This window comes from Harmonia axyridis, chromosome 2, assembly GCF_914767665.1.
Source record: "Harmonia axyridis chromosome 2, icHarAxyr1.1, whole genome shotgun sequence".
Classification (NCBI taxonomy): domain Eukaryota; kingdom Metazoa; phylum Arthropoda; class Insecta; order Coleoptera; family Coccinellidae; genus Harmonia; species Harmonia axyridis.
The window spans coordinates 21,721,130-21,748,623 of record NC_059502.1 but is presented as its reverse complement, the minus strand read 5'-3'; the positions used below and the strand labels follow the sequence as shown (position 1 = coordinate 21,748,623).

The 27,494-nt window shown below is 33.1% G+C and overlaps 2 protein-coding genes across 2 annotated transcripts in view; both read left to right on the top strand.

Moving 5' to 3' along the window:
- Positions 1 to 19,464, top strand: part of LOC123672069 (transmembrane channel-like protein) — a 28,648-nt gene extending 9,184 nt beyond the window's left edge. Inside the window, exons 2-12 of the mRNA XM_045606045.1 lie at positions 606 to 739; positions 2,375 to 2,567; positions 2,917 to 3,163; positions 3,396 to 3,584; positions 10,332 to 10,570; positions 10,658 to 10,849; positions 13,628 to 13,876; positions 14,137 to 14,206; positions 14,628 to 16,340; positions 17,525 to 17,744; positions 18,547 to 19,464. Of these exons, the coding sequence (XP_045462001.1) occupies positions 606 to 739; positions 2,375 to 2,567; positions 2,917 to 3,163; positions 3,396 to 3,584; positions 10,332 to 10,570; positions 10,658 to 10,849; positions 13,628 to 13,876; positions 14,137 to 14,206; positions 14,628 to 16,340; positions 17,525 to 17,744; positions 18,547 to 19,298 (4,198 nt within the window). The 3' untranslated portion in view covers positions 19,299 to 19,464. The remainder of the gene's footprint in view (positions 1 to 605; positions 740 to 2,374; positions 2,568 to 2,916; positions 3,164 to 3,395; positions 3,585 to 10,331; positions 10,571 to 10,657; positions 10,850 to 13,627; positions 13,877 to 14,136; positions 14,207 to 14,627; positions 16,341 to 17,524; positions 17,745 to 18,546) is intronic.
- Positions 4,162 to 9,502, top strand: LOC123672077 (pancreatic lipase-related protein 2-like). Its single transcript, XM_045606061.1, has 4 exons — positions 4,162 to 4,363; positions 4,437 to 4,585; positions 6,968 to 7,414; positions 9,077 to 9,502. Exons 1-4 carry the CDS (start codon positions 4,221 to 4,223, stop codon positions 9,316 to 9,318), a joined length of 981 nt encoding a protein of 326 aa, XP_045462017.1. The 5' UTR covers positions 4,162 to 4,220; the 3' UTR covers positions 9,319 to 9,502.
- Positions 19,465 to 27,494: the final 8,030 nt, after the last annotated feature.

The window sequence follows — 27,494 nt, the reverse complement described above, 5'->3', positions numbered from 1 at the left end:
TAACATTCATAATTTTTTTGCTTAATTTTGTATTAAATTTCAGTTTTTGATATTGTACCAAATTTCTCTAGTCATTTTATTTTATTTTTCTATTTTGATTTTTGCAATGAAAATGGAAATGATAGGGGGTTGAAGGTAGGTTTCTCATTTTAAAAATTTGACGTGTTTCGGGATTTTCCATAAATATGTACAGTAACCAAGATAATGAATTTATTCCATTTGAATTTTCCACAATGCATGTGATGAAAATTGCTTCGTAATCATGGCATTCTCTTTGCACTAATCAAATTTCGGCTAGGACTCATCAGGGAGAATCAGTGGTGGCATTAATCGAAAAACATAGGTAAGAATTAACCGTGTGTTCAAGAGGTGCGGTCAAGATTGAACAAATGCGTGTTCGGCCACTTTTTCACATTTCAGATTGAATTATTATTCTTCCATTCGTACGATTCTGTTGAATTCGATGCCATGCTAGTCCAGTTCCTTCCGAAAGCTTGGCCGCTTTGATTGCACTCAAGAAATGATTGACGCTTCCGCCGTCAAACTTTCAAAACGGATTTGAAGTTGAAGTTTCATAAATGATTGCTTCCTTTTTCATTTTCAAGGAGACCTTCGACTTCAAGGCTGAATGTGGATAGAGTGTCGGTAACTTTTGCCGATGACGTCGAGGGGGTAATATCCAGAAAAAACTCAGCGAGGGTGTCGATAATGGAGAATATACAGTTGCCAAATGAGACAGGTGAGAATCGAAAACCAATGTCTTTATTGTCTACGCTCATCTCTAGGAATACTTTTTATTCAAATTTGTTGTATCGCCTTCGGAGTAAGATTCTTCCAGAAAAATATGAGTATCAACACATGGCGAAGAATATTTGTAATTTGAATTTTGGAAGTAAAAATGAAGTCGGATACTACCATATCAAGTGAATACGGTAGTTGTTCATAGAAATTCATCTAATTGAGTTCCAGAAACATCTGCTTAGCTACCAAGAATACTTTCAAAAGGATTTAGTTACAAGTTTAGATTCCCAAAAAAGAATCTCAAGTTACTTCAAGTATCTAGTTGCTCTTTCAAATATTTACTCTATTTTCCTGTGTTAGATGATCAATGATTTACTTTTTAGTTCCTTTATAAATCCAGTTGGTCTTTTGTAGCACATGAGGTAACATGTTCCTATTAAAACTACCAAATGACAAGTATAATTTTTGGCAGCTTTGTTATCGAAATGGTATGTTATCTTGTTATAGAAGCCATGTTTTATTTTTCTTAAATCTTCTTTTTTTGACAAGATTTCTCCACCAAACGCCGCAATGTTTAGGTAACAGTTTTTATGTACCTACTGTTTTATCTTCTGGTAACAATTCTGAATGTACATCAGCATCCAGCTCAACTTTGTGTCGTCTTGGAACAACTTTTTGTTTCGCCACAGTTTGAAGACGCTCTTTGACTGAAGTTCATTACTGATAATAAACCCTATTATTGATTGTCCTTCGGCACACAAAATTCCGTTCTATATTTTTGGATTTATGAGGTGTTCCTAAATTGGAGGTACAAAGAAAAATGAGAGAATCCTTGGACAACATTGGCCTTCTTTAGAGATAGAGGGTGTTTCTAATACTTATATATTTTTATATTTTTTGAGATGTTCATCGAATCTTTGTTAATTTTCGTTACATATTGGCTGAAGAAGTACCAATTAATTTATGCTTCTCTCCTTACTAACCGGATATTTAGAAAATTTTGATTTTCCTGAGGATTACTAGAGAATTGTTTGAAAATAGTTTCTTTTTATATGTTTCTCAGCTGCATGGTCCCCCAAAAAAAGGTGTGGAGGAAAGAAGCGCCCCCAATTCCAGAAAGAATATCACCCTGTATATTTGCATTCGAAATAACATGCCAAATATTTAAATTGAAATATCTATGCGAAATTTAAGTTGAATATCTTGTGGGAGGAACCAGCTATGAGAAAAAAGCTTGGCAAAAACAAAGCGTTTGCGGGCCAATGTTTTTAGGATTTTTTGCCTTAAAGTGATCCTTCATTTGTCATTTTCGGTGCTTCCAAAGATATGAAAAATTGTATGCTAACTCAGCTTGAAGCTTTCGGTAGTTCTCTTAGAGGTTTCACTATCAGTATGTGGGAAATAATTAAACATTAACCTGAAATATATAGATTAGAATTGGATCCATGAATTCAGAAGACTGAAAATCAACCAATTGAATTCAAAACTGTAAATTAATTAAAACCTGTAAAATTGCACCATGATATTGAATGAAGGTAATATTCTTCGAGCTTCGTTTCAAAGTTATAAATAATAATAAGCCTCCCTTATTGATGAAGCTTATGTTAGAAATTATGTTCGTTTTTGCTATCAGCAACTGTACAAGACTCCGATGAAGAAGATTACTCAGCAAGTGTGAATGCTATAATACAAAGAAGAGCCTCTACTAGACGTTCCAAGAAAAGAAGAGATAGTAGAAGAGCGAGTTCGCCATACACACCAGATGTATTACCTTCAAGTGGAAATGAGAGAAGAAGATCATCAGTTTTTACCACCAGTTCAGGAGAGTAAGTTTAAGGAGCAATTTTGTCAAAAGTTTCGAAATAGCTAAAATCACAGTTCGAATACAAATAATTTTACAAAGAAATCAAAATAAAACATAAAAAATTGTCTGTTTACATTTCTCAAGATGAATAAATTAATTTCAATAGTAATTCAATATGATATCTAGCAATCTTACATTGAGAAAAAAAGACTCTGGTTGAGAAGTTCAGGTTCTCTTGGAGTTCCTCATCTGGACTTCGCCATTTTTGCATCTTGCATAATGATTCTTTTTGTTTTTTGTAATACTTTAAATTCTTTATGCCAAATAAATTTATTATTGTTATTTTTATTATCCACTCTTTATGTTTGAAGCACGGCAATAACCGTTGAAGATACGGCACAAATAACAACTCAAGACCAAATTTTCGAGAATATCAAAATTCATAAAGAAGTGTTGCAATATGTTAAAATGCAACCTTGGGATATGAGAAAGAAACTGAAGTTGGTGATTCAAGCAAAGGCTTACATTAAAAAACATGAAGGTGCTCTTCAAGAAAGACTGGCACATAGTGGTTCAACAAAGGACAGGTTAGCAAGGTTCTACATTTATTTCTTGAAGGTGAGTTAGAAGAATCATCGATAAATGATGATATATAAATGATGTATAAAAATAATTATTTCAAGGTCGAAATGAAAATTCTTATTTTGAATTGTTTGAATTTGTTCGATGAAAATATAATATTTAAATATCGTTGTTATGATCTAATAAGATTGATGAAAAAATTTTTTATATTTATACACTGGATTTAGATGGAGTATCTCTTTAATTTTCTATGAATTCTCTGTTCTAGAACTGGCAAAAATTTCGTAGAGAAGTTAGCAACAGATCTACTTGGTTCATCCCATGGGAACAGAAAATCAAAGAGATTGAATCACATTTTGGGTCTGTTGTTGCCTCCTATTTCTTATTTTTGAGATGGTTATTTTGGGTGAACATTGTAATCGCAGGAATTTTACTGTGTTTTGTGACAGTTCCGGAGGTAAGAAAAAATGATTAAAACCTCTAATATCTGATTGGATATCTCGCTAGCTGAATGGAATCTCATTACTGATAATTATCTTGAGAATTAATAAGTTGATAATTTTAATGTCTCGAGGGCCACTGTATGGGGGCTCTCGGAAAATTTTTCGTTCTTGAACTTCATTGAATGCCAGTTGTTTCTGTCTTGAACACGAGAATTCTTCTTCTTGGTACTTGGAGGATAGAGATTGGAAAAATAATATGAATTGGCTCATTGAATTATATTCGGGAAATACGTTTACAATGTTCAGGGCATGTAAGTTATATTGGAAGAAATCAAATTTATAAATTTTAGTTTGTTCGGATTTCGCAGCATGTTATCACTAGGTGACTGAATTTTTAAAATCGAATCTTCTCTTTCCTCTATTGCATACTCTATCTCTCATATTTCCAAAAAGGAACATTCTGTCGAATAATTATCAAACATTATTGGGAAATATCGTAAGAAAATTCATTGCACATAATACGATATGTTTCCAGTCGATTTGTTTATTTATCAAGAATAACATCGGTAGATTTACAATAATAAGCACAGAAAATTCTTGACCAAATTAGTTTTGCTTCGTCAGTTTGGACTACATTACTCAAGGTGAATATGAGGAACTTCTTGATACTACTGTCCTGTTATAGTTGCTATATTGAAGTGGAAACGTTAAAAAATGGGGAACCAGAATTCGATGACAAAAAATTCAATCAGTCAATGGTTGAAAATTCCGTTCATTTCTTTCTTTATCACAGGTAAGTTCGAGTTATTTTTTATCATTGAATAATTCATTCAGGCACTGTCATCCTCTGTAAAATCAATTTGCAGTTCGAATTTTGGCATAGCGGATGAATTGGTGGTAGGAGACAATGATCTCCTGAATAAATCGAGATACGATGCTGATAGGCCGGCTGCAATTATCATTCATGGTTGGACCCATGGAAAGGATACACCCTGGATGATAGAGATGAGAGAAGGTAATCATGCCTCTTATTAAATTGATATTTCGATAATCCTCGGAAACGTGTACGAGGTTCTAATATAAACAAATATTATCTTTCTTTTGAAACACTTTGCATATGTATATCCGCAAAATTCAACCCAACCAGATTTGTAGTCACAGAAATCTTGACGATTTCTTTTCGAATGTTTTTCTTGAATTTCGATGATGCTCTCAATACGAATTTTTGCACAAGATTGAATTTGTTTTCGTCTATACAGGGTGATTCACCTCGATGGCCTATTAGATGTTTATGGAAAAATAATCATAATTTTGTTCGGAAAATTTGCATGTTGGGGTTTGAGACAATGAGCATTATCATTTTTTTATGCCAATTTCAGCAATATGCCATACCATGGGTGGAAAACTCAACGGTTCATGAGTAAATGGGGTTCTTGTGAAAAAAATGATGGCGTTGAGGATTACATTTTTTTGAATATTTCTGCAGAAAAAGTTTGTGCAATACGTAGTATTATAACATTGTTTGCGTTCTGAACCAAAAATGTACAGGATGTTTGTCAGATTATCATAAACTCGGACAATCCAAATTCATCAAAACTCAAGATTTTCAAATCAGAACCTATATTTCTTTTTAATTCAGTCAATTCTACGTATGAAAAGAGAGGGGTCACTTAAGCAAACCCCATACCTTTAAAGAATACTTCGAAAATTATTGAGGAAGAACTTTAAATGAGGAAAGCCGAAATTGCTAACTGTGTGGAGTAGTCTGTGGAATTTACAGATTATGCCACAAAGTTACAGATTTCGATTTTCCTCATTTAAAGTTTTTCACAATAACTCTTCAAGTATTCAAGTATTTTAGGGTTTGCTAAAATAACCCCCTCTTTTATACGTAGAATTGACTGAAATAACAATAAATATAGGTTCTACCTAAAAAATCTTGAGTTTTGATGAAATTGACTTGTCCAATTCGTGGTCTTCAGCTTCTGATAAACACCTTGTACATTTTTGGCCCAAACCACAAACAGTGTTATAATACTACGGATTTGCAGAATCGAAAATGAAAAAGGTTTTTTTGAACAAAACTTTTTCTGCAGAAATATTCCAAAAGATGTGAGTCCTCGTCAACACCATTTTTTCATAAGAATCCCATTAACTCATACACTCATAAACTGTCGAGTTTCTACTCAAGGTATGGCATGTTGCTGAAATTGTCATCAAAAAAGCTATCCACCAATGATACAATAATATACTGGCTATGCCATTTGAAATAAGAAAGTAGTAGTCTATTTCCGGTATAACCGGAAGTTTTAGGGATCTGAAAATATTCTAGGGAGAAATATCATTGTCTAAAACCCTAACATGCACCTAAATCTTCCACACAATATTATAATTCGTTTTCCATAAACGTATAATGAGCCATCGCGGTGAATCACCCTGTATAATTATTCCTTCGATGCAAAATCCGATCCCGATTCAACGATCATTCAACGAAATATTAAATGGACAAGTTAAAATTAATAATTTATTTACAGTTTACTGAAAATTTTTGAAAATCAAAAATAAGAAAACTATGAGACTTAAAATATCAAATATCAACTCGTTGCTTTTTTTGCACCTGGGTATACCGGGTGTAACAGGATCATGGTACACCCCCCGTGTCTCCGTTAGTTTTAAAGGTAATAGATTGAAATTTGGGATATCCCATATACATAATAATCGGTACTTTTTGATCTATAAAAGATATTTTTTTCACTTCTGGTTTCACCGGAAATGATACCAACTTTCGATTTTTAAATGAAACATCCTGTATATTATTACATTTCTAAAATGTGCATAATTTTCTGAATCCAATGATACCACAAAAGTGACATTTCAAACGTCGAAATTTTTTATAAATCAATTTTTAGTTTTCCATTTAAGTGTGCCATGATGGTTCCGATTTATTCCAATTGACCCGTCTAATACTAGAAAAATCGAAATCTCGTCAAAAATACTAAATTGCGTTTTTTATAAAGTTCATCGTAATTATTTTTTGGTTAAAACTCAATTTTTTCAAATGGAACCATATTGGTACCGTGGTACCATTTATTAGTACTATTAATAAGGAATTTATCCATACCTTGTAATAAAATGTGCGATCAATGCAATCAAAATTACATCTCAAATAAAATAAGAAAATACAATTATTTTGTTCTATTTTGATACTAAGAATTTACTAAGGTGGCTTACGTCAAAAAGTGCCACTTATTATGTATATGGGATATCCCTAATTTCAATCTATTACCTTTAAAACTAACGGAGATACCGGGGGTGTACCATGATCCTGTTACACCAGGTATGGTATCTAAATGTTTAGAAAAATCAACTGATGCAATAAATGACCAATTAATTTCAGCAATGGCAAATAAATCAGTATGGAACGTCATTATTGTCGACTGGGCTCCTCTTGCTCGTACTCTCTACACAGAAGCCAGAGTGCATAGCCCAACTGTTGCAAGAATAGTTGGCAATTTCTGTTTGTACTTGAATAAAATGAAAGGACTTAGGATGTCCGACATACACTTCATTGGACATAGCATGGGTGCCCAAATATCAGCCATGACCTCCGCATACATAGGACAACATACGAGGGAGCAAGTAGGGAGGATAACAGGCCTTGATCCTGCTGCACCATTGTACGAATGGCCTCATATGGAATCGTCAGATGAAGTGATTGACCCAAATGATGCTGTTTTCGTCGATGTCATCCATACAAATGGCAACTATTTGGGTATGATCTCACCGTGTGGACATGTGGATTACTATCCTAATGGAGGAATGCATCAGCCTGGATGTACATTCTGTAAGTAGAAAGAAGTGTAGTGTAGAATACTAGGGTTGCCTTTCATATTTCGGAAATTACCAAATGGGGAAACACAATATACAGGGTGTTCTGATTTGTTTCCGACAAACTGAAATGGGTGATAGATCACATCATTTTAAGCAAAAAAGTTCCTATGAACATGGGTCCGGAAATGCTTCGTTTCCGAGATACAGGGTGTTAAAGTTGAAAAAATAATTCGCGTTTTCTTTAATATGTTTTGAATGCTTCGACATCCTTTCATGAAATTATTCCTATTCAAATATTAAATTTAAATTCATTTTGAAAATTTCTAAGGCGAAATGCATGCGGATTTTAATTGCCCACTAATAAGTAGAAGTGGTTTGCTATGTAATTGTTCTTTTTAAGTGTTCTGAATATTCTGTTTCCTGAAATATTGCGTTGTTGAGATGCTTTACGAATACTGAGTTTTTATTTTCTTCGAAGGTCTGTAAAATCCTATTTCTCTGTAGATGATTTCTTCTTTGTATGCTTCGTTCGGGCCTTTGGTAACCAATACCATTTTCCTGTATTTGTTGATAAGCTGTTAACTTAGTTAACTATAATTATAATTAATGACATCTGAACCTAACACACTTTAAATCTGTCATTGTGTATAGTCATTTTAAATCTATTGCCGCAACAATTGTTGAATGTAAAACAATCAATCATTCGAAGATGTCATTTGTGCATTCAACAGAACGGTGGACATTTCGAACACCTTCTTTAAAAATTATTATGTTATTTTGTTTTGTTCTAAATTGTTACTTCTAAAAAATATTTAATTTAAAATTATTACAAATTTGTTTCTACATGTTTTAGAGATTACAAAAATATGGATTTGGCTTTAAACGCGTTTTTCTCTGAAACGGTTGCCCCTAGCAACTTGAGTTATACCTTTCTTAACTAGAAAAGTCAGGGGAATCGATTTTTTTAGTCCAGAATGACGTACAGGGTAGCACAGAAAAGTTGCTTCGGTTTAGAGGGGACGAAATGATTGCCAGTGGCGCCCTCTAGAAAATACAACCAAATCGACCACAAATTTGAATTTCTCACCTCAAAAAACCCTATGTACCAACTTTCATGCAATTATTTGAAATCAGTCGAAAGATATTTAAGAAAACGCGAATTACTTTTTCAACTTTAACACCCTGTATCTCGGAAACGGAGCATTTCCGGACCCATGTTCATAGGAACTTTTTTGCTTAAAATGATGTGATCTATCAACCGTTCCAGTTTGTCGGAAACAAATCAGAACACCCTGTATATCATTTGATTGCTTTATTATTTTGTTGGATTTTGTTCATCTTGAAATACCCATACAGTCGACTCCTGTAGGATAGACAATTTTTAATTCAGAAAAAAGTACCTACTCGAGTGGGAATCGAACCCGCAATCCTCGAATCACTAGCCCAGCATTCTCACCAATGAGATACCGAGGAAGCTGAAAGTTCCCCATTAGCTCATTGGCTAGAGGAATTAAAAAATTGTCTGTTAGCCATCAAATATTATGGTATTATGATTAATTTCAGACATTAACCAATTTTTCCAAGCAAATTTGCGCTCTAATGTTAAACGTTCTCAGTACGTTTATGCAGAAAGATGCCATACTTCACGATGTATTCGAATGATTCTCTATTTCAGGGTTGTGCAGTCATATGAGAGCAGTAGAATTTTGGACAGCTTCAATAAAAAACCCATATGTTTTCAAGGCATTTCCATTCAGTATTTGGAATAAATATGTTACTGGAGAAATTGAAGAAGTCAATAGTTATCCAATGGGTATAGCTGCAGGTCCACGTATACCTCAAGGGGTTTACTTCTTGGAGACTGTTGATGAAGTACCTTATATTCACACTAAGACTACGATGGCTGATAGTTTATGACAATTATTTAATTTTTAAGTTTTGTATATTTATAATTTATATTTCTTACTTACTAATTATAATTCTTATACGAACATGTTTGTTTAATTTTGACTTTCAGGCGGATAGGTACATAGTGTCAATAGCCCCTGGAAAATTAATTTTCTTCATAAGGAAATACCAACTATGTAATACACTCCATCAAAAAATAATCGTCCATCGGCCCATCAGTATAGGGAATTATTTATTTTTCTAAAACCTTAAACATTTTTCATATTTGCAATTAATTATCTATGCACAGAAAAAAATTAATGAACACAATGTTTCATTCTCTTTCCTGATCTTAAAAAATATCAAAATATTGGTTGTCAATAAGTTTTTTAAACTCAACCATATTAGTTTTAAATCCATTCAAAACACAAATATTTGCTGCAAGTTTGTACGTTTACTTTTTATTAATGGTTTTTTTGTCTGGTATTTTCTGTCTTTTATATGTTTTTGGGAAACCATCAAATATAAAATTTGTTTCAACCTTATCGGTTTATTGTTTATCTACCTTTCTTGTCGTTTGAAGATGGTTATTTTTTAAACATTCTACTAGTCTTGAATAGTTCCGGAGTTCATTTTTAATAGTAAAAATTAGAGGAAATAATAAACTATTATTTAAAATACAAAAATCTTTTGCCTCAAGTGAACTCCAATCCTTTCAGAATCATAGATTTCATTCACAAATTCAGAATAGTGTTTTCAAAATTTGCTTTTTAATTTATAATGACAAAAAATTGTGTTTTAATATAATATAATCTGTCGAATAATATCTTATTCGACAGAGAAAATTGCAGCTTCCTCATTTTCAATTTTTGCAAGATTTTTCGTTGGCATAACTAATAGTTAAGCATTAAATGGAACATTTGAATATAAATTTTTTTGTTCCTACTTATTATGAATGAGTTGTTAGTGCTTTCTTATATAGTTAAGATTGTAACCATTACAGATCACTAGGTATTTAGGAACTTCATTCAGAACTGTTTCAGCTGATCACAGCAAATCCAAAGGAGGCAGGAGATAGGAAAGTTATTTTACCAGAAGAAAAATATTCTTCCACGAACTTCCTCACTTTATGGGATTTCAAAGGTTATTTTGAAATATCACCTCTATTCTACGGATGGTATACTAACAGTGATAATAATAAGAAAGGATACAGACTCCCCCTGGCGTATTTTATAACTGGTTTGGTCGTTTATGCTTACAGCTTTTTGGCCACTCTGAGAAAGTAAGATAAGATTAATTGTGAAGAAACAAAAATAATATTCTGTTCTTAAAATGATGAGTATTTTGATATTCACACCTCTTCTTTCAGAATGGCTAAAAATTCGAGAATGTCCAAACTATCGGAAAAAGACGATGAGTGCATTTTCTCTTGGAAATTATTTACTGCTTGGGATTATATGATTGGCAACTCTGAAGCTGCTCACAATAGGGTTGCCTCAATAGTTATGGGTTTCAAAGAGGCACTTCTAGAGGAGGCTGAGAAAAAGAGAGAAGTAAGAAAGTGAGTGATTTGAATAGATATAAATGGATATAGAAAATTTAGAACAAATTAGAAAAAAATTTTATTTGAGAATTTCATATTATTCAAAGAGCAGATGCTATTTAGAACAAAATTATTCTGGTTCTAAATCCCTTATGTTTCCTGGAAAACAGAAATGTTGGTCTTAAGTTTTATGTTACCACTTCCTTCTATAGTTGCTGCCAGAGGAAGGTAAACTCTCCTAATTTGGGTTTGCTACTAGTCTAGATTCCATTTTGTATAGAGGTGCAGTTTTGTCAGTTCCTATGATCAGGGCATTATTCTGATTATTTCGCTACTTGTACCTATGTTCTTTTTTCAGTTCAATTGAACGTTTGGTCTCCATCTTTATAATCTCTTCTATATGGTTTCTAAGTTCTGTTTGTTCATTTCTCATTTTTCTGTAGCTTACGTACCCTAGAACTCCTATGGCATCTAATTATTTAAGTGCTCTCTGTAAGGTCTTCTTTTTGTTTGTTGAGTTTTCATTCTCCATAGTTCGAAATGATTCATGCTCGTTGGTTTTGATATATCTGAAACTAAAGAATTCAAAAAAAGGACTTTTCTATTGCAGGTTCGACCTTAGTTTAATTACTCAAATGAACTTTCGAATAGTTCTCTCAATATTTATTACCTCTGTTCTGTTCAGAGTAAAAAGTGAATCAGTATTTCAAACACAAAATTCACAATATTTCATAAAAGGAGGTTGCTCAAGGTCTCGTTATAGAGCCATAAGACACTAGCTAAAATGAATATTTTCTAAAAGAATTACTGAAAATATTATTTGAAAAAAATTGTTAGGTATTAACCTCGATGCACTTTTTGCATCGGCTTTTTCATTTCCTTCAACACCACAGTGCTCTGGTACACATAGTAGAGTCACTTTATTGCCTCTGGCCAGTTGCATTAGAGTAACGGCACTCCCAGGTAAACAGAGACTCCTGGCAGTACGATTTCAGGGATCTCAGCGTGGTCTAGCTATCCGTGGTGATGTAGACATGTGCTCCTTTGATGTTCAATTAAAGACACTCCTGAGCGCATACAGCCTGTAAAATAGAGGGCTCACTTCCCAGGGCTTTAGAGATCCTCAGTTTAGGTCCATATACCCCAATGCCGGTACCTCTATCTGATTTTGATCCATCGGTGAACCATATGGATGACTCTCCGTCCAAACGATATACGAAACTTATTGAACTAGGACGGTCAGTTATGACCGTTTCAAAGGGCGTTTCAAAATCGAAGATGGTTGGCATAACATCCGATGATTTTGCCAAGAGGTTTGAATCTAGTTGATTCAATATCCTCATTAGTCCAACCCAGTTTCCAGGTAGGAGCTTTCCATTAAGAGAAATTCTTATTGCTTTCAGCAAGCCTGCTGAGGAAATGTAGCCACATTTCCTCACATGTAGATGTAAGGGAGACAAGTCAAGTATGACCTCCAGCGCTGCTGTGGGAGCTATCCCCATAGCTCCTGTAACACCAATGCATGCCAGCCTTTGCAGCTTCTGCTGCGTGTGGTGGCCACCATGCTAGAGACGCCTAGGTGACAATAGAGCTTACTATCGCTGTGTATAACCACAGTACCATTTTCGGTTCCATGCCCCATGTCTTTCCAAAGAGTCTTTTGCAGGCCCACATGGCCGCTGTGGCTCTGGAAAGAGTGTTTCTCCCAGTTAAGTTTACTGTACAGGATAACACTATACAGGGTGGCCATTTGAAAACGAAACAGACGAGATTACAGACGAAATAAAGTTTTTCGATAGAAATGCTCGGACAGGTCGATTTCTGTTTCGAGGGGGACAACTTGAGATGTAGGTTACGGACGCATAGCGCTTCAACCCTTGCTACTACAACCCTCACCCCCAAATTTTGAATAGGGAAGATGGGGTGAGTGATACCTCATTTGAAAGGTATTTTTATACTGATTTCAGCACAGTAATTGTTTTTTCATTTTATGCATTAGTTCTCGAAATATTCCTAACTAAGTATTTAAAAATGAAGTAGTGTTTTCATGGCACTTGTAGTGTTTTGTGAAAAATCGACATTTTGAGCTTCAAAACAACCATGACAGTGTCCCAACTAACTAACGCATGAATATTTCGAGAACTAATGCATAAAATGAAAAAACAATTACTGTGCTGAAATCAGTATAAAAATACCTTTAAATTGAGGTATCACTCACCCCATCTTCCATATTCAAAAATTGGGGGTGGGGGTTGTAGCAGCAAGGGTTGAAGCGCTATGCGTCCGTAACCTACATCTTAAGTTGTCCCCCTCGAAACTGAAATCGACCTGTCCGAGCATTTCTATCGAAAAACTTTATTTCGTCTGTAATCTCGTCTGTTTCGTTTTCAAATGGCCACCCTGTATGTTTGTACTCACTAGAGAAGTACAGAGTCTAGCCATTTAGGACCAGAGCTCTGAGATCGAGAATATTTCTTCTAGGGAACGGAATTAGTGTTGTTTTCGAGGGGTTGATCGGCTAAGATTTTATCTCAATGAATAATTTTTAATTCGTTAATAGTTAATACTCATATTTCTAACCTTGAGTTGTTACCTCTTCTGGTGAACAAGATATCCATTAGTCCATAAGCTCACAAGGAACTAACCTTTATTTTAGTTCCTATTGACTAAATATTTTGTACTTATAGGTATCCCACTATAAGTACAAAATATTCAGTCAATAGGAACTAAAATAAAGGTTTCCATATCTTAACCATACTGCGAGTGCGACAAGAAATTCTATATTTTTCGTTTCAGCTGGAAAATAACGACAGCAAGAGTTTTCGTGAATATAGTCATTCTTGGTTTATTCACTTGCTCTGCTGGAAGTGTTGTATATCTTGTGAAACGTTCAACCGAAACAGAAGGCCAAACAACGTTCTGGCGGAGAAATGAATTGACCATCGTTATGAGTCTTATATCACTAATATTTCCTATGCTGTTTGATGCAATGGGGTATTTCGAAAGTTATCATCCAAGAAAACAATTGAGGATTCAGTTAGCAAGGTGAGTGAATCAATTCATCATTCTAATCTTCTAACTCGTAGAAGCTCTAAGATTGTGTAAGGTCTTCGAAGGCCTAAGACAGTCAGGATAGAAAATAAACCAACCTTGCATATAGATTAATCTACTTTTATTCTTGAGTTTTTTATTATATTTCAGTTTATATCGTTTTTACTATTCAATTTCATTTCGTCTTTTGATTCTATAGAAAATATTGTGATTTTTGCTTTATTCTCCATAGAAATAAAATTTATTTTTTTCAGAATTATGCTTCTGAATCTACTTAATTTGTACTCTTTGATAATTTCACAGTTCGACAAAATTCATGGAATGGTAAGTCATTTTTGAATCGACAAATAAATAAAAAATGAATTAAAAATAATATTTGTACCTACGGTTATCATAAGCATTTTGAATTAGAGACATAGATCTGACCATAATTTTGAAATTGCGCAAAAAAAAATGAACCTATAAAGTTTTGGTTTGAGTTCATCTCTGATATTAGAAATTTATATATGCAAACAATTAATATTTCCATGACCAAAGAGATTCAAGACAGAACAGATTTTTTATAATTTCTCTTGAAACTACTCGAATGATTCTTTAAGTTCTCAAGAATAATTTTTGTACTAAATTCGATGTAAAAATTATTCAAATGAGGTCAAATTATCTGCGAAATATTTAATTTTACTCAATAAAAAAAACTACAAAAGAAACATTTAAAATGCTTCCTAATGATATTCGTCTGTTCCAGAGTGATGATATGAATGATTATTTCAACAATCTTACATCACACAAGAGTTTGGATTCCCTAGATGATCCTTTCGAAAGACCCTTCAATATTCCAATTGACAAAGATGTGGTCTATTGTTTCCGAAAATGCTATCGGAATACGACAAAAGCTAGTAAACCACTACTAATAGCATCACTCATTTTGAATTCCTCTATTATTAGTCAAGACAACTTCTCCAATACCATTACCTTCAACAGACCTACAGCTATTTTCTATAACTCAACGATGCAGAAAATCAACTCTTCATCGCTTCTTGAATACAATTCTAATGACGACTATCCAAATTATAATGAATATTTTGCTCAAGATGGAGAAACTGAATCATCTTCCAATGTTTCATTCGCCACCAATCCAACACCAACTGAAGTATTTAATGATACCATATCATCATCCGAATACTACAACGAAATCAACAGTTCCATTTTATCATCAACAATTGAATTAGATTTAACTTCTTCTTATACCGAAGAGAACAAAACAAGTTTGTCCAAATATCCCATTGAAATAGATGAGGACGATAACAGAGACAAATATACAGACCATCTCACCTATGTTTTATCTAGTTTAGATGCTAATAACACCGATTTATATTTCGAAAATAACTCAATTCAGATGTCTACAGAACCTACTCCTATTTCTACAACTTTTGATACTAGCTCTAGTCTTGAATCTGAGGAAATGGAAGCTTCTTCAGCATTTTCTGTTGAATCAAGTTCTGCATTCGATGAGTTTACTACAGAAATGAGTACAGAAGAAACTGTGGAACATACTTCTACATTCAATGAAATTACTGAGGATGAAAATGAAATAATATCAACATCTACAACTACTGTTTCAAATCCAGTTGAACCATCGAGGAATATTGAAACACAGGAAAAGACCTGTGACGTTCCATCTGAAGATACCGAAGATTCTCAACTTTGTGAATGGGTTTGCGAAGAAGAAAAGCCAATCAACATGACCGAAGTGGGTTATCTCATACGTAAAATGAACAATACTGACAGGAAGAAACTACGTGCCTTATGCTGGGAAACTATGTTTGGTCAAGATTTGATCAAACTGACGGTGATGGATCTCATAATGACATTTTTGTCCACAATGGCCGTAGACTTCTTCCGAGCTATTTTTGTAAGGGTAATGAACAACTGTTGGTGTTGGGACTTGGAGAAAGTATTCCCAAAATACAGCGACTTCAAAGTGGCCGAAAATATTCTACATCTCGTTAATAATCAAGGCATGATTTGGATGGGGCTGTTTTTCTCCCCAGGTTTGGCAGTGGTGAATGTAGTGAAGTTATTTGTTCTAATGTACTTGAGAGCATGGACAGTTCTTACTTGCAACGTGCCACCAGAAGTGATCTTCAGGGCTTCCAAGTCTAACAATTTCTATTACGCCCTCTTGCTAATGATGCTTTTCTTGTGTGTGCTTCCAGTAGGCTACGCAATGGTTGTAATAGAACCATCTTGGTATTGCGGTCCATTCTCTGGATACAAAAGAATGTACACTATACTTACTGATACTATAACGAAGATAACACCGCGATCTTTTGATCATGCTCTGCAGTATGCTGCTTCACCAGGGAGCATTATTCCACTTCTTGTTCTTCTAATTTTGATCATTTACTATCTGACATCACTGGCAAGTTCTCTCAGAGAGGCAAATGCGGAGTTGAAGGTGAGTCATGCATGAATGCTGTGGTTGTTTCTTTCATGAGAAACAAAAATGTATGATGTATAGGTTTAGAATTATTTAGAGGGACATTACAGGGATATCTAAAACCGTTAGAAATACAGGGGTAGCTTAATTATAAGAAAAAAGTTGCGTTATTTAGGGATAAGTGTGTTGGTGTTAGCAGATCCAAAATATCTCCAATGGTTCCCAAAATATCTCGAAAAAACTAAAAATCGAAATTTTCTCTGTATAACTCATTTGTTTTTGGAGATAACTTCATGAAATTCGGTTTGTAGCCATTATGCAAAAGATTCAAATGGTGTCGTCAGATTTTTTCTGTTTTCCATTGTTTCAGAGACGCGATAGTCTTTTTTATCTTATGGTTCTTCTTACGAATTCAACAATGTATCTCATTCTGCAAAAATGTCGAGTCTAACTACGCAAATTTGAACTTCCTTTTTTTTTGGTTTGAGTGGTAGGCTGGTGCCAGAATTTTCGAATAACTTGTTAATTGAGTCAATTGAGTTTTGTAAAAACCTGAATCCTGTTTGATAAATAATGTCCTATTAATTACATAATAATGTGTATTCCAAACTTCTACACTGCGTACAACTGTACAATGTGTGGAAAACAGAAAAAATCTGACGAGACCATTTGAATATGTATATTGGATAATGGTAATCTCCAAATATAAATGAGTTATACAGAAAAAAAAAGAAAATCTCGATTTTGAGTCTAAACAATCTCGGGAACCATTGGAGATATTTTGTATCTATTCACACCAACACACTCATCCCTAAATAACACACTTTTTTATAATTTAAGCCACCCTGTATTTCTAACGGTTTTCGATTTTCTTGTGGTGTCCCTCTAAATAGTTCTGACCCTGTATACCTACCTAGGGTGAGTCGAATCGAAGTATGAAGACATTGTGGTAAAAAATATTGTAATAAGTATCATCGTAGAAATTCACGTTATCATCAATTTCATGATTATGTATATCGTTAAGTTTCCGAGAAATAATTTTTCACTTTCATTTCAATTTTTTTTCTTCAAAATTCATGGATAATTCTTTGAAGATTTTCGTATAACAACAGACGGATGAATAGTATCTTTTATTCCATACCTAATTTTGGATTAAGTGTACCCATTATTTCAAATTTGTTGTTGAAAATGAAAATTTTCAGCTCCAACTGAGGAGGGAAAGGACTGAAGAAAGAAGAAAAGTTTTTCAGTTAGTAGATAAAAGAAGGCGGGTAGGATCTGCAGGTTCAGATCCAAATAACCCTTTCAATAAATGGAAAAAACTATTGAGCACATTTCCTGCTGGCAAGAGTGTTGAAGATACAGCAAGATTGGAATCTTTCGATCAGTCTCTACAGAGTGAGAGTGTCAAAGAAGGAAAAGGTAAAATTGGGATGTTTTTTGGTGCATTTCCAAAAATTGAAATATTCTTCTATTTTCGAAGAAGTCGACTTGAATAAAAGATAATTTCCTTCATTGTATTCGACAGTTAGAAATTTGATAGAAACATGGAGTTTATGTATATCTACATAATTAAATGGTACCACCAACTGAAGTCAAATGGCATAAGAAATGTCAAAAATAATATACAGTGTTGCCATTTTAACCATTTTAAATTTATCATTCTTATTGGAAAACCAAAATGTTAGAGGAAATGACAATTATAGATCAACGCTTATGTTTTTCAATGTATATTACAATGAAATGGAAATATCCACTTAAATCCTTGAACAAGCTCATTCGAATGCTCGAAAAAATTGAAGAGAGGTTTATAGAACAATATCAAACATTTCTGTAAAATTTACCTAACTCTTCTGACATAAATTATCACAAATAAATGGAATAAACTTGCACCTACAAACATTACATAATATTCAAATTCCTCCGTAATAGTCAACTATATGTATAGGTATGTGTAAAATATTCTCATAAAAACAAACTGAAAATAATTAATATTAGAGATTCTGAACTGAGCTCACTCTTTGGTCACACTTCGAAGTCAAAAATATGTCTCATAAATTTTTAATTCGTCAATTCAAGAATCATTTCAATTAATGATCTTATCTTCATTTCTTAATATCATTTTTAGGACGCTATATTTCTCTCCATTAGTTGATAGTACAACAAATTCTGCCAATATCTCAAAAGTTTTTTTTGTAGTAACAAAAAAAACTTATTTTCACAGATTTCTTCACAAAGCTCATCAAAAAAGCCTTAGGAAAATCCCCGGATTCAGATAATAACAACTGCAATATAGATGACGCTTCAGATTTAGACCAACAAGATTCCTTGCCACATGACGTCAGTAAAAATCTCGACGAGAACGAAGCTACAATCCCAAAACGAAGAACTAGCTCTTCCACATCGAGAAATTTACGCCAAATTGTTGCTATATTAACATCTAATAAAGAAGAGGAAAAGGATGAAACGAAAGTGAATGAAGGACCCGTTGATCAGAATAAATCGAAAGAAACTGGAAAAGACATTTCGAATAGACAAGAATCAGTTTCGTCAAACTGGTCGGATAATATTCCTGTTATTACCATCAGTAATATAGAACGTGTAGACAGAGTGGGGCAGCATATTACATCTTTTGTTGGTAATGAGAAAGCAAAAAACTCCCCGACCTTATCAGGAAAAGAAAAGTTCAAACCTAAAGTTAAGTATGCATTGAAGAAACAGAGCACCGAGATAGACGAAGAATCCATACGTCATTTCCATAAGGACATCATGAAACAGAGATCTCAAACACTAGTACATGATACTCATCGAGATGACAGTACTGATTCCTCAGAAAAGGCGAAAAATGGAAGTGAAAAGGCTCAGAAATTAGATAAAAGCAAATCTCCAGCCACTAACGATGAAACCAGAGTTACTTTCCGAAACATAGATTCGGACAATTATAGTTTAGATCGTAAAGACTCTGTTTTTTATTGAAGATTATAGTTATAACTGATGTGAATTAATTTCTTTTATTGTTCATATATTCAATCTTCATAAGCTATCTATTTCAAATGACAACAGTTTCGAAATGCAATAATAATATCAAAACCATTGTATTCGGTATGAATGCTATCGAGTTAAATAATAAAAAAAAAAAAATTGATCCTATTCAAAAGTATTTTATTTACGAATATTTTCAGAATTTTCATTTGAAGAAGAATGATTTTTGGTTTCATGGTCCTCATTTCTATTTTGAAATGAAAATAATAGAACAAAATGAATGGCCCCTTCTTTCCCCAACGATTAGTTTTACCATTAACAGTATGAGCTCCCAAGGTCCCCATGGTACCTTCCATGCATGCTTCAAGTAGTTCAAAAACTGAATATTTATTTATTGACTCACGTCGACAATTAAACTGCTATACAACAACATAAACAGTTATATTCCAAAAAAACACTTGATTAACCATTTCATAGAACATAACAATATTTCATGCACAATGTTTGTTGAAGCAAAAATTAAAAATTCAGACAACACACAATACCGAAATTGGACAAAACTTCAAAAGATTGGACACCAAATACAAAATACGAGAGGTGGCAGCCTTGTACAGTGTCATCCAAGCATAAGATGTGGAAAAGCTAATTCACCAATAATCAACAATCCGCTGAATGAAGTCACCCATTTCTCTATACCATTCAAAAGAGAAAAATTACATATATTCCTTGTATATATTCACCCTTCATCCAAGATAGAAGAAAGTATCTTCATAAAAGGGTCCCTCTGCAAATATGCTATTATAATAGGAGACTTCAACGTAAACAAAGCCAAGAAACAACAAATCAACAACTTTTTGAAAAGCAAACAGTTCATCAAAGCTGAAACACCACCAACATTTTTGATGAATGAGAATGAAGATAGTACTCCTGACTTAATATTTTATACTAACAATATAAAACAGAATATTAAGCAAGTTGAATTAACCCCCGATTTGGGCTCAGACCATCTGGCAATGGTTGTTGAGGTTGACCTGATTATGGAACCAAAAGAAGAACTGAAAAAGATTATACCTAATTACAGCAAATGCAAAATAGAAAAAGTAAACAAGGAAGTAGAAACATTCATTGAAGTGAACGAAAATGTACTTTTAAATGAAGAATATATAGAAAGATTCAACAATGCCTTATCCGATAGTGTAAAAAAACACACACCCATGATTTCAAGACATCCATTCATACACGAACTTCCTCCATATATCATTAAAATGATCAAATATAAAAGAAAAATGTACAGAGAATATCGTATAAGCGGAGATCCTAGTTTCAAAAAAGACCTGAATGATTACAGCAAAAATATTCACAAAATGATACAACAGTATAAAGAACATAACTGGATAACAATTTGTAATAAGATCAATGATTACAAAGGTAAAATATTTTTCCAAGAAGTCAACAAACTGTCTAGATATAAACAGACTTATGAAATTCCCACACTGGAAGATAATGTGAAAGAATATCAGTCAGATGAGGAAAAATGTGAATTATTTGCAAATCATTATCAGAACACCTTTAAACTGAATGAAGATGTCAACTTTGATAAAAATCATTTCGACAGGGTAAATAAATGGTATGAGAGTTATTTCAACAAGGCTAGTAACATCAATAGTGAGTCAATTGAAATTAATGAAGAAGATTACTACCAAATCCTTCATAAATCTAAAAATACAACACCAGGAGTCGACAACATCCCATGGTCCATTGTCAAAGCACTGAAAGAGAATACACATAAGAAACTGAGGGAAATTTATGAGTATTGTTTGAATAACAGCATATTCCCTAAAATTTGGAAAACAGGTACCATAATAAATATACATAAACCAAATACAGATAACCGAAAAGCTGAAAACTACAGACCTATCACCCTGCTCCCAGTACTAGGGAAATTTTATGAAAAATTAATAAAGAAGGTGCTAGATGTACATATAAACAAACATATACCAAATTTTCAGTTTGGATTCAAGGAAAATAATTCAACAAACCATCCTCTCTCAATTTTCATATCTAATGTTCAAAATTCAACCTTAGGAAAATCAAGATCTGCTGCTTTATGCTTGGACATCCAGAAAGCCTTTGACAGTGTGTGGCACAGAGGACTTTTATATAAGTTGAATGAAACAAAATGCCCTTACTACCTAATAAAGATATGTCAGCATTTCCTAGAAAACAGAAAACTAACTGTTAAAATAAATAATACTGTTTCCAACCACTTTAGTCCAGATCAAGGCACACCTCAAGGATCTCCACTTTCGTCATCACTGTATAATTTCTATTGTTATGATATGTACACCAATCCATCTAAAAATCAATATCTGCTACAATTTGCTGACGACACAACATTGATAGTACATGAAAAAACAATACAAGGCTGTATACAAAACCTACAAGAACAAGTAAATACAATCACAACATGGTTCCACAAGTGGAGATTGAAACCAAATCCAAATAAGTCTCAGTTTATCATCTTTGATCACTTAATCAGCCCAAATTCACCATCTATAAATATCAATGGAATAAATATAAAACCGTCACCAACTATAAAATATCTAGGAGTTCAAATTGACAACAGATACAACTTTAATGCTCACACAAAGATGATAAAGAAAAAGACTATTTCCAGAGCCACATATTTTGCCAAATTAACATATAGGTCACAAGGAATCAACATACAAACCGCAGCAAAAATATATAAAGCAATTTGCAGGCCCTTGATTGAATATGCTCACCCACTGTATGCAAACTGCAAATCCAGAGCAATGAAAAATCTACAAGTAGCAGAAACAGCAGCCCTGAGAAAAATAACAAGAATGCGACATCCAAATAATATTCTACATAATCCCCCTAACCAACTTTTATATGAAAAGACAGGAATTGAACAGATAAATGAAAGAATTAAGAGACTCAATAAGAAGTTTCATTCTAAACTCATTGAACATCAGAATATAATTGAACAATACCATGACGATGGAATAAATAAGTCAACAAGAAAACACCCTACACAGGCACTTTTGAAAATTTTGAATACCAATTGAATAATATTATATGCTATAAAATGTATTATATTTAAGTATAAAAAAAAAAAAATGTAAATTAAAAGGCTGAAGGACCCTAGGTCGGTGGCCTTTTGTTTAACAATAAATATCAGTTACTACTACTATTTATTGACTGAAATCGGTCCATATATTCAACTGAAATTTGTTGAGTTTCAAGAGATAGTTATTGCCAATTAGTTAACATGTAAGTAATCAAGAATTTCATGTTAATTATAAGTGCACATATGGATAAATCTTTTTTTTTTAAAGGAAAAATGGTTGACCATTGAAATATTTTTGAATTCCCCGTTTTAATTCTTGACAAGAAGTCTCTCATATCTTTTTTTATATGGTACTCCGTTTTTGTGTGAAAAAAAACACATTTTGACTCGTAATTTCCATTTCTTTAATGAATCATCTAATATGAGGGAGTTTTTGATAATGCATTAAAGTTGAAATTCTTTGCATGAATACGAAAAAAGGCTGGAGAGAATTTTTCGTGAAAAATTCAAGCAATTCAAAAATGATTTAGAAAAGGTTTTCTGGCTATCAAACTGTTAACTGAATATTGCAGATTGTGGTCAGTTATATCGAAATCTCAATAATTATTTAGTTCTTCTCAATACAAATGCATAAAGAATTGTTTAACAGAAATTCTAACATACATTATAATATGTGAAAATAATATTTTCAGAGAAGAACATTTCTTGTTTAACCATTCGAATGCCGAATATTTCAATTCGTTGAGAATCAAAAACTGATATTCATTCTTTGTTTTTTCATATAATCAGTTTTTTCTTGATAACATACACTCATTAATTTTCAAAACTCTGTTCCTCTTTCAAACCAAATCAATGAACTTATTAATTATTATATAGGAAGAACAATCCACTCAGTTATCTCATCGGATACATCGTTATCTTATGTCAGTGAACCTCCTATTTTAACGAATATTAATATTTAATGTTATCACAGTACATATTTGAATGAGATTCTAACAATGGATTTTCTTATTCGAATAATTTGAATATAGTACACTTTGTTTCAACTGCTGAGTTAATGCTGATAAATATGTATTGCTTGAAAGAAGAAATTCAACAAGAAGTTCAGATAGTCTTAAGTCGAACAGAAAAATCTTTTATATTGGCAAACTATTTCGAACTTAATTATATTTTGAAATATTGAATAGAGCCACATGCCACTGATTTCAGCGCACATCAACTTCTTTTTCTGGCCGATACCAGGTGCTGATATTATTGTTATAAAACGCCATGCCATGGTGGCTGGAAATCAGGTGAATTTTTCAAATCGAATCAGTTAAAAATCTAAAAAGGAAAAAATCTTAGGAAAAACTGTTCCTAATGAAAAGTTGATGGTTTTGAGGAGGTGGGGTAGTCCACTTATACTACTACGTCTTCTTATGCCTTCACCATTGAGATGAAAGAGGGATCAACATTGGTATTTTGAATAATAATAATAATACTTTATTCATTCTATCATACAAAAATGTATAGGATAAGTCGAAAGGAAAACGTATCGAACAGAAAACTATTCACAAAAATCAGAAAAATATTTGACAACAGAATAATAACATTTACTGACCAACATAAACTCTTCTTGTACTGTAACTATGAAAGCTTGAAAGTTCAGTCAAGACTCAAGTTACATTTATTTCTTTGGTATAAATTAAGCATTTGAATATGAAAATCGAGGCTAGAGTGGGGAAAACCTTGGCGCGATATTGAATATCATATACAGAATCCTCTTTTGCAGAACAAAAACTCTTCCAACATCCAATGAATTAACCCAAAGCAGGATGTTACAAGATAGGTGACTATACACTAAACTGTAATAGATGCTCAGGATGGAACTCTACTTATTTCAAAAAAGAGCTATTGAGTTTTTCATAAACAACGTCGACATGAATGCTTCAATTCAAATGGGAATCGATGTGGATGTCAAGGAACTTGGTATGCTCTGCAGATAGAACAACTTCATCCAAATAGCATACAACCAATCTGCATTCATTGCTACTTAGTGCGAAATAAACGCATTCAGTTTTAGCAATATTGATCATGATTGAATTAGAACGACACCAATCAACAAAGCACTGGACTATTAGATTACACAACCTCTGCAACTCGTCAAACGTCTGCGCAGCATCTATTACTGAGGTGTCATCAGCAAATAGATTTATTCTCACTTTGATCAAAAGAAGAAGATCCTGGAAATTTGTTGCATAAATCATCATCTTCCTCAGATTGGAGGGCAGATAATTTATGAAAAGTATGGATAGAAGCAGTCCCAGGACTGAACCCTGAGGGACACCCAAATTCACTTCACGTTCATATAGGATGTTCAATAGAAACTCTTTTTTTCAAACAGATCTGTATACTGCGGCAAAAAATTAAAAGTTTTGTATAAACAATTTCTCACGATTCGTCACAGATGGCCCTAAAATCAAATTTGAATTTTCCGTTTGAACGACCATATTGCATCCGGTCCATTAATCATTTACATGAAATTTTAGTCTTAAATTATACAACCATTCTTTGAAATGATAGAAAAAGTTCTGCGCATAAGTTCAGACGGCTTGAGGAAAATTTTACTAGATTCCAAATAAAAGAGATCCATTTCTATCTGTTTATTTCTTTCAATTGATATATCCTTTTCAATTGTCGGAAAGTTTTTTGGACCAAAAACACCGAGAAAAATAGTTTCACCATTTCCAAATCATCAATGAAATTAGATGTACTGAAAACAAGCAGTTCAGCAGGAAACGTGAGAATTTCATAAGAATGATTATTGGAACTGATACAACCACATACAGGTTGTTCAGACGGAAAATTTAAATTCAATTGCATAGACATCTGTGACGAATCGTGATTAATTGTTCAAACAATACTTTTTTGCCGCAGAAAACGAATCTTCTATAAAAAGAGGGATACCCAATTGAAATTCCAAAGTAAACCCCCGCCCTTCACAAGAGATGAGTAAATAAAAGAGGTTTCAGCAAGTTGACTTCCCCCTCAAAACTATCATCCTTTTATTCGAAACATTTTCGCTTAAGATGTTTCCTTTTCGAGATTTTTGACTGATTCAACTGACAAAATTCACCAAGTATATTGAGAAAACAAAATTTCAGATGGGTATAACTTCAGACCAATCGAAATGATTTTGGTCATTAATGAACTCAACACTCAACCAAAATACTCAAATTCCGTTCAAGAGTTATCGTATACACATCGTCCGGACGAACTGTCATAATTGATTTTGACCTCGATTCTTTTTCAGTGAGTCGAAACCAATAATTTCAGACTATTCTAGACGCAAAATTAGAAAATTACTGACATTTGGGCAGCATGATAGTCAGCTGTATACCTGGAACAAGAACGCAAAAAAATTTGTTTAGCATACAAAAAATTTTGAGTGCTCCAACAAACAGAACAGACATTGTCAGTGTGAATCAATTTTCTGGATTCTTATAAATACAGTTTGAGTGACTTCCTACAAAGCCGCGTATCGAAAGTAATTCAAATAACATTTTATAGTGTGATTATCAGGATCATTCAGCTTGAGTTTAGGCTTGAACATCAACCAGAATATATATGAGGGCGTTGATATCTTATCTTATTTCCTTTCCTCCTAATTTAAAATGAATTCTCCAGTTTTCGATGTATAATTTTTGTTGTAAGTATCTCGGACATATTATTATCATAAAAAATCTTATTCAGAATATACCATTTCCACTCCGTGTTCAAGAAGAACAATAAGAATTTCCTATATCTTACAAATTTGAAGATCTACGTGTAACACATATACAGGGTGTTTCTTAACTTTACGCTAAGATTTAAGGGGACTATTCTGGGAGCCATTTTAATAAAAAACTTTCTATGAATGTTTAACGTGAATGTGGTAACTTTTGAGATACAGGTACTAAAGTTTCCAGAAAAAATATTTTTTTTATAACCACAATGATGATATTGCAGATATTCCTATGGAATTTGGTACACGTTTTCACTGCATCAGGATATATTTTCTAATGTAGGTACAAATGATTTTATTATCTTTACCAGTGGCATCTGTATGGGTTTTGCAAAAAAAAATGGTATGTTTTCCTCAAATTCAAAATTATTTTTGAAATTTTTAATTAACTACTGAGCAAATTTCATCTATTGATTTAACTTTGTCCGGTGCATTTTTTCGCTTAAAAACGTTTCCCTTCAGGGACAAATTGCTTACCGATTTTCAACGTATCAAGCGATCCCACCACTGATGTGAAATAATAATTTTGAGCAAAATGTAAAATTTCATGTTCATAGCATGAGAAAAATCAGGAAAAATTTCGAATATTTCCATTAACACGAAATTGAGGGAGTTGAGATTTTAAGTGTAGATATAAAATAACAATTTCAAGCTGATCACATCATCAGAACCATAGAAAATTCTGAAAAAATATTGCAAAAGAAATATAACAAAATATCCGATCGGGTTGAGAATTTGCGTGTATATACATAAATAAGAAGCTTCGTGCAAAATTTTGTGATGAAAACTTCAGCAGAACCATAGAGAAATCAAACAAAATATAAAAAAAAATTAGGACAGTACTGGCGTGAAGTCAAGTGCGCAATTGGTTCATGAATGACGAGCGCTCAAAAGCTCCTGCCTTCACGTCAGTGCTTTTCTCATTTTTTCATATGAATTGAGAAAGTTTCCCTACAACTCGCTCGGTACAACTTAAATGAGAAGGACAAAAATTTAAAAATCAAAATTTATTAAATCACTGAATGTATGCTCTTGAAGTTTTCACAAATAGATCAATCCTAACTTTGGAGAGCATGTAGGCTAATCGCCGTTTAAAAACAGTGTTTCACGCTGACGATTTTGCGGGTATCACGCACAAAGCACCTATCCGGTGAATTGATAGGAATCTATACAGGGTGTATCTAAATAACACCGAAAAAAAATGTAAGGGGGGATTCTGTAATGAAAATTAAGGAGGGTATTTAGTATGAAATTGTTTTTCTTGTTTTCATTTTTCATTTTCTATATTGTTTTTGTGTAAATTCTTACAAGTACGGCAAATATGAATGAAAAGTTA

Excerpts from the sequence above, each read along its gene's own strand:
- LOC123672077 (XM_045606061.1), top strand. The coding sequence starts at position 4,221 with ATGAGGAACTTCTTGATACTACTGTCCTGTTATAGTTGCTATATTGAA. Across the intron at positions 4,364-4,436 it reads CATTTCTTTCTTTATCACAG|TTCGAATTTTGGCATAGCGG; the intron begins GTAAGTTCGAGT and ends ATCAATTTGCAG. Across the intron at positions 7,415-9,076 it reads TCAGCCTGGATGTACATTCT|GGTTGTGCAGTCATATGAGA; the intron begins GTAAGTAGAAAG and ends TCTCTATTTCAG.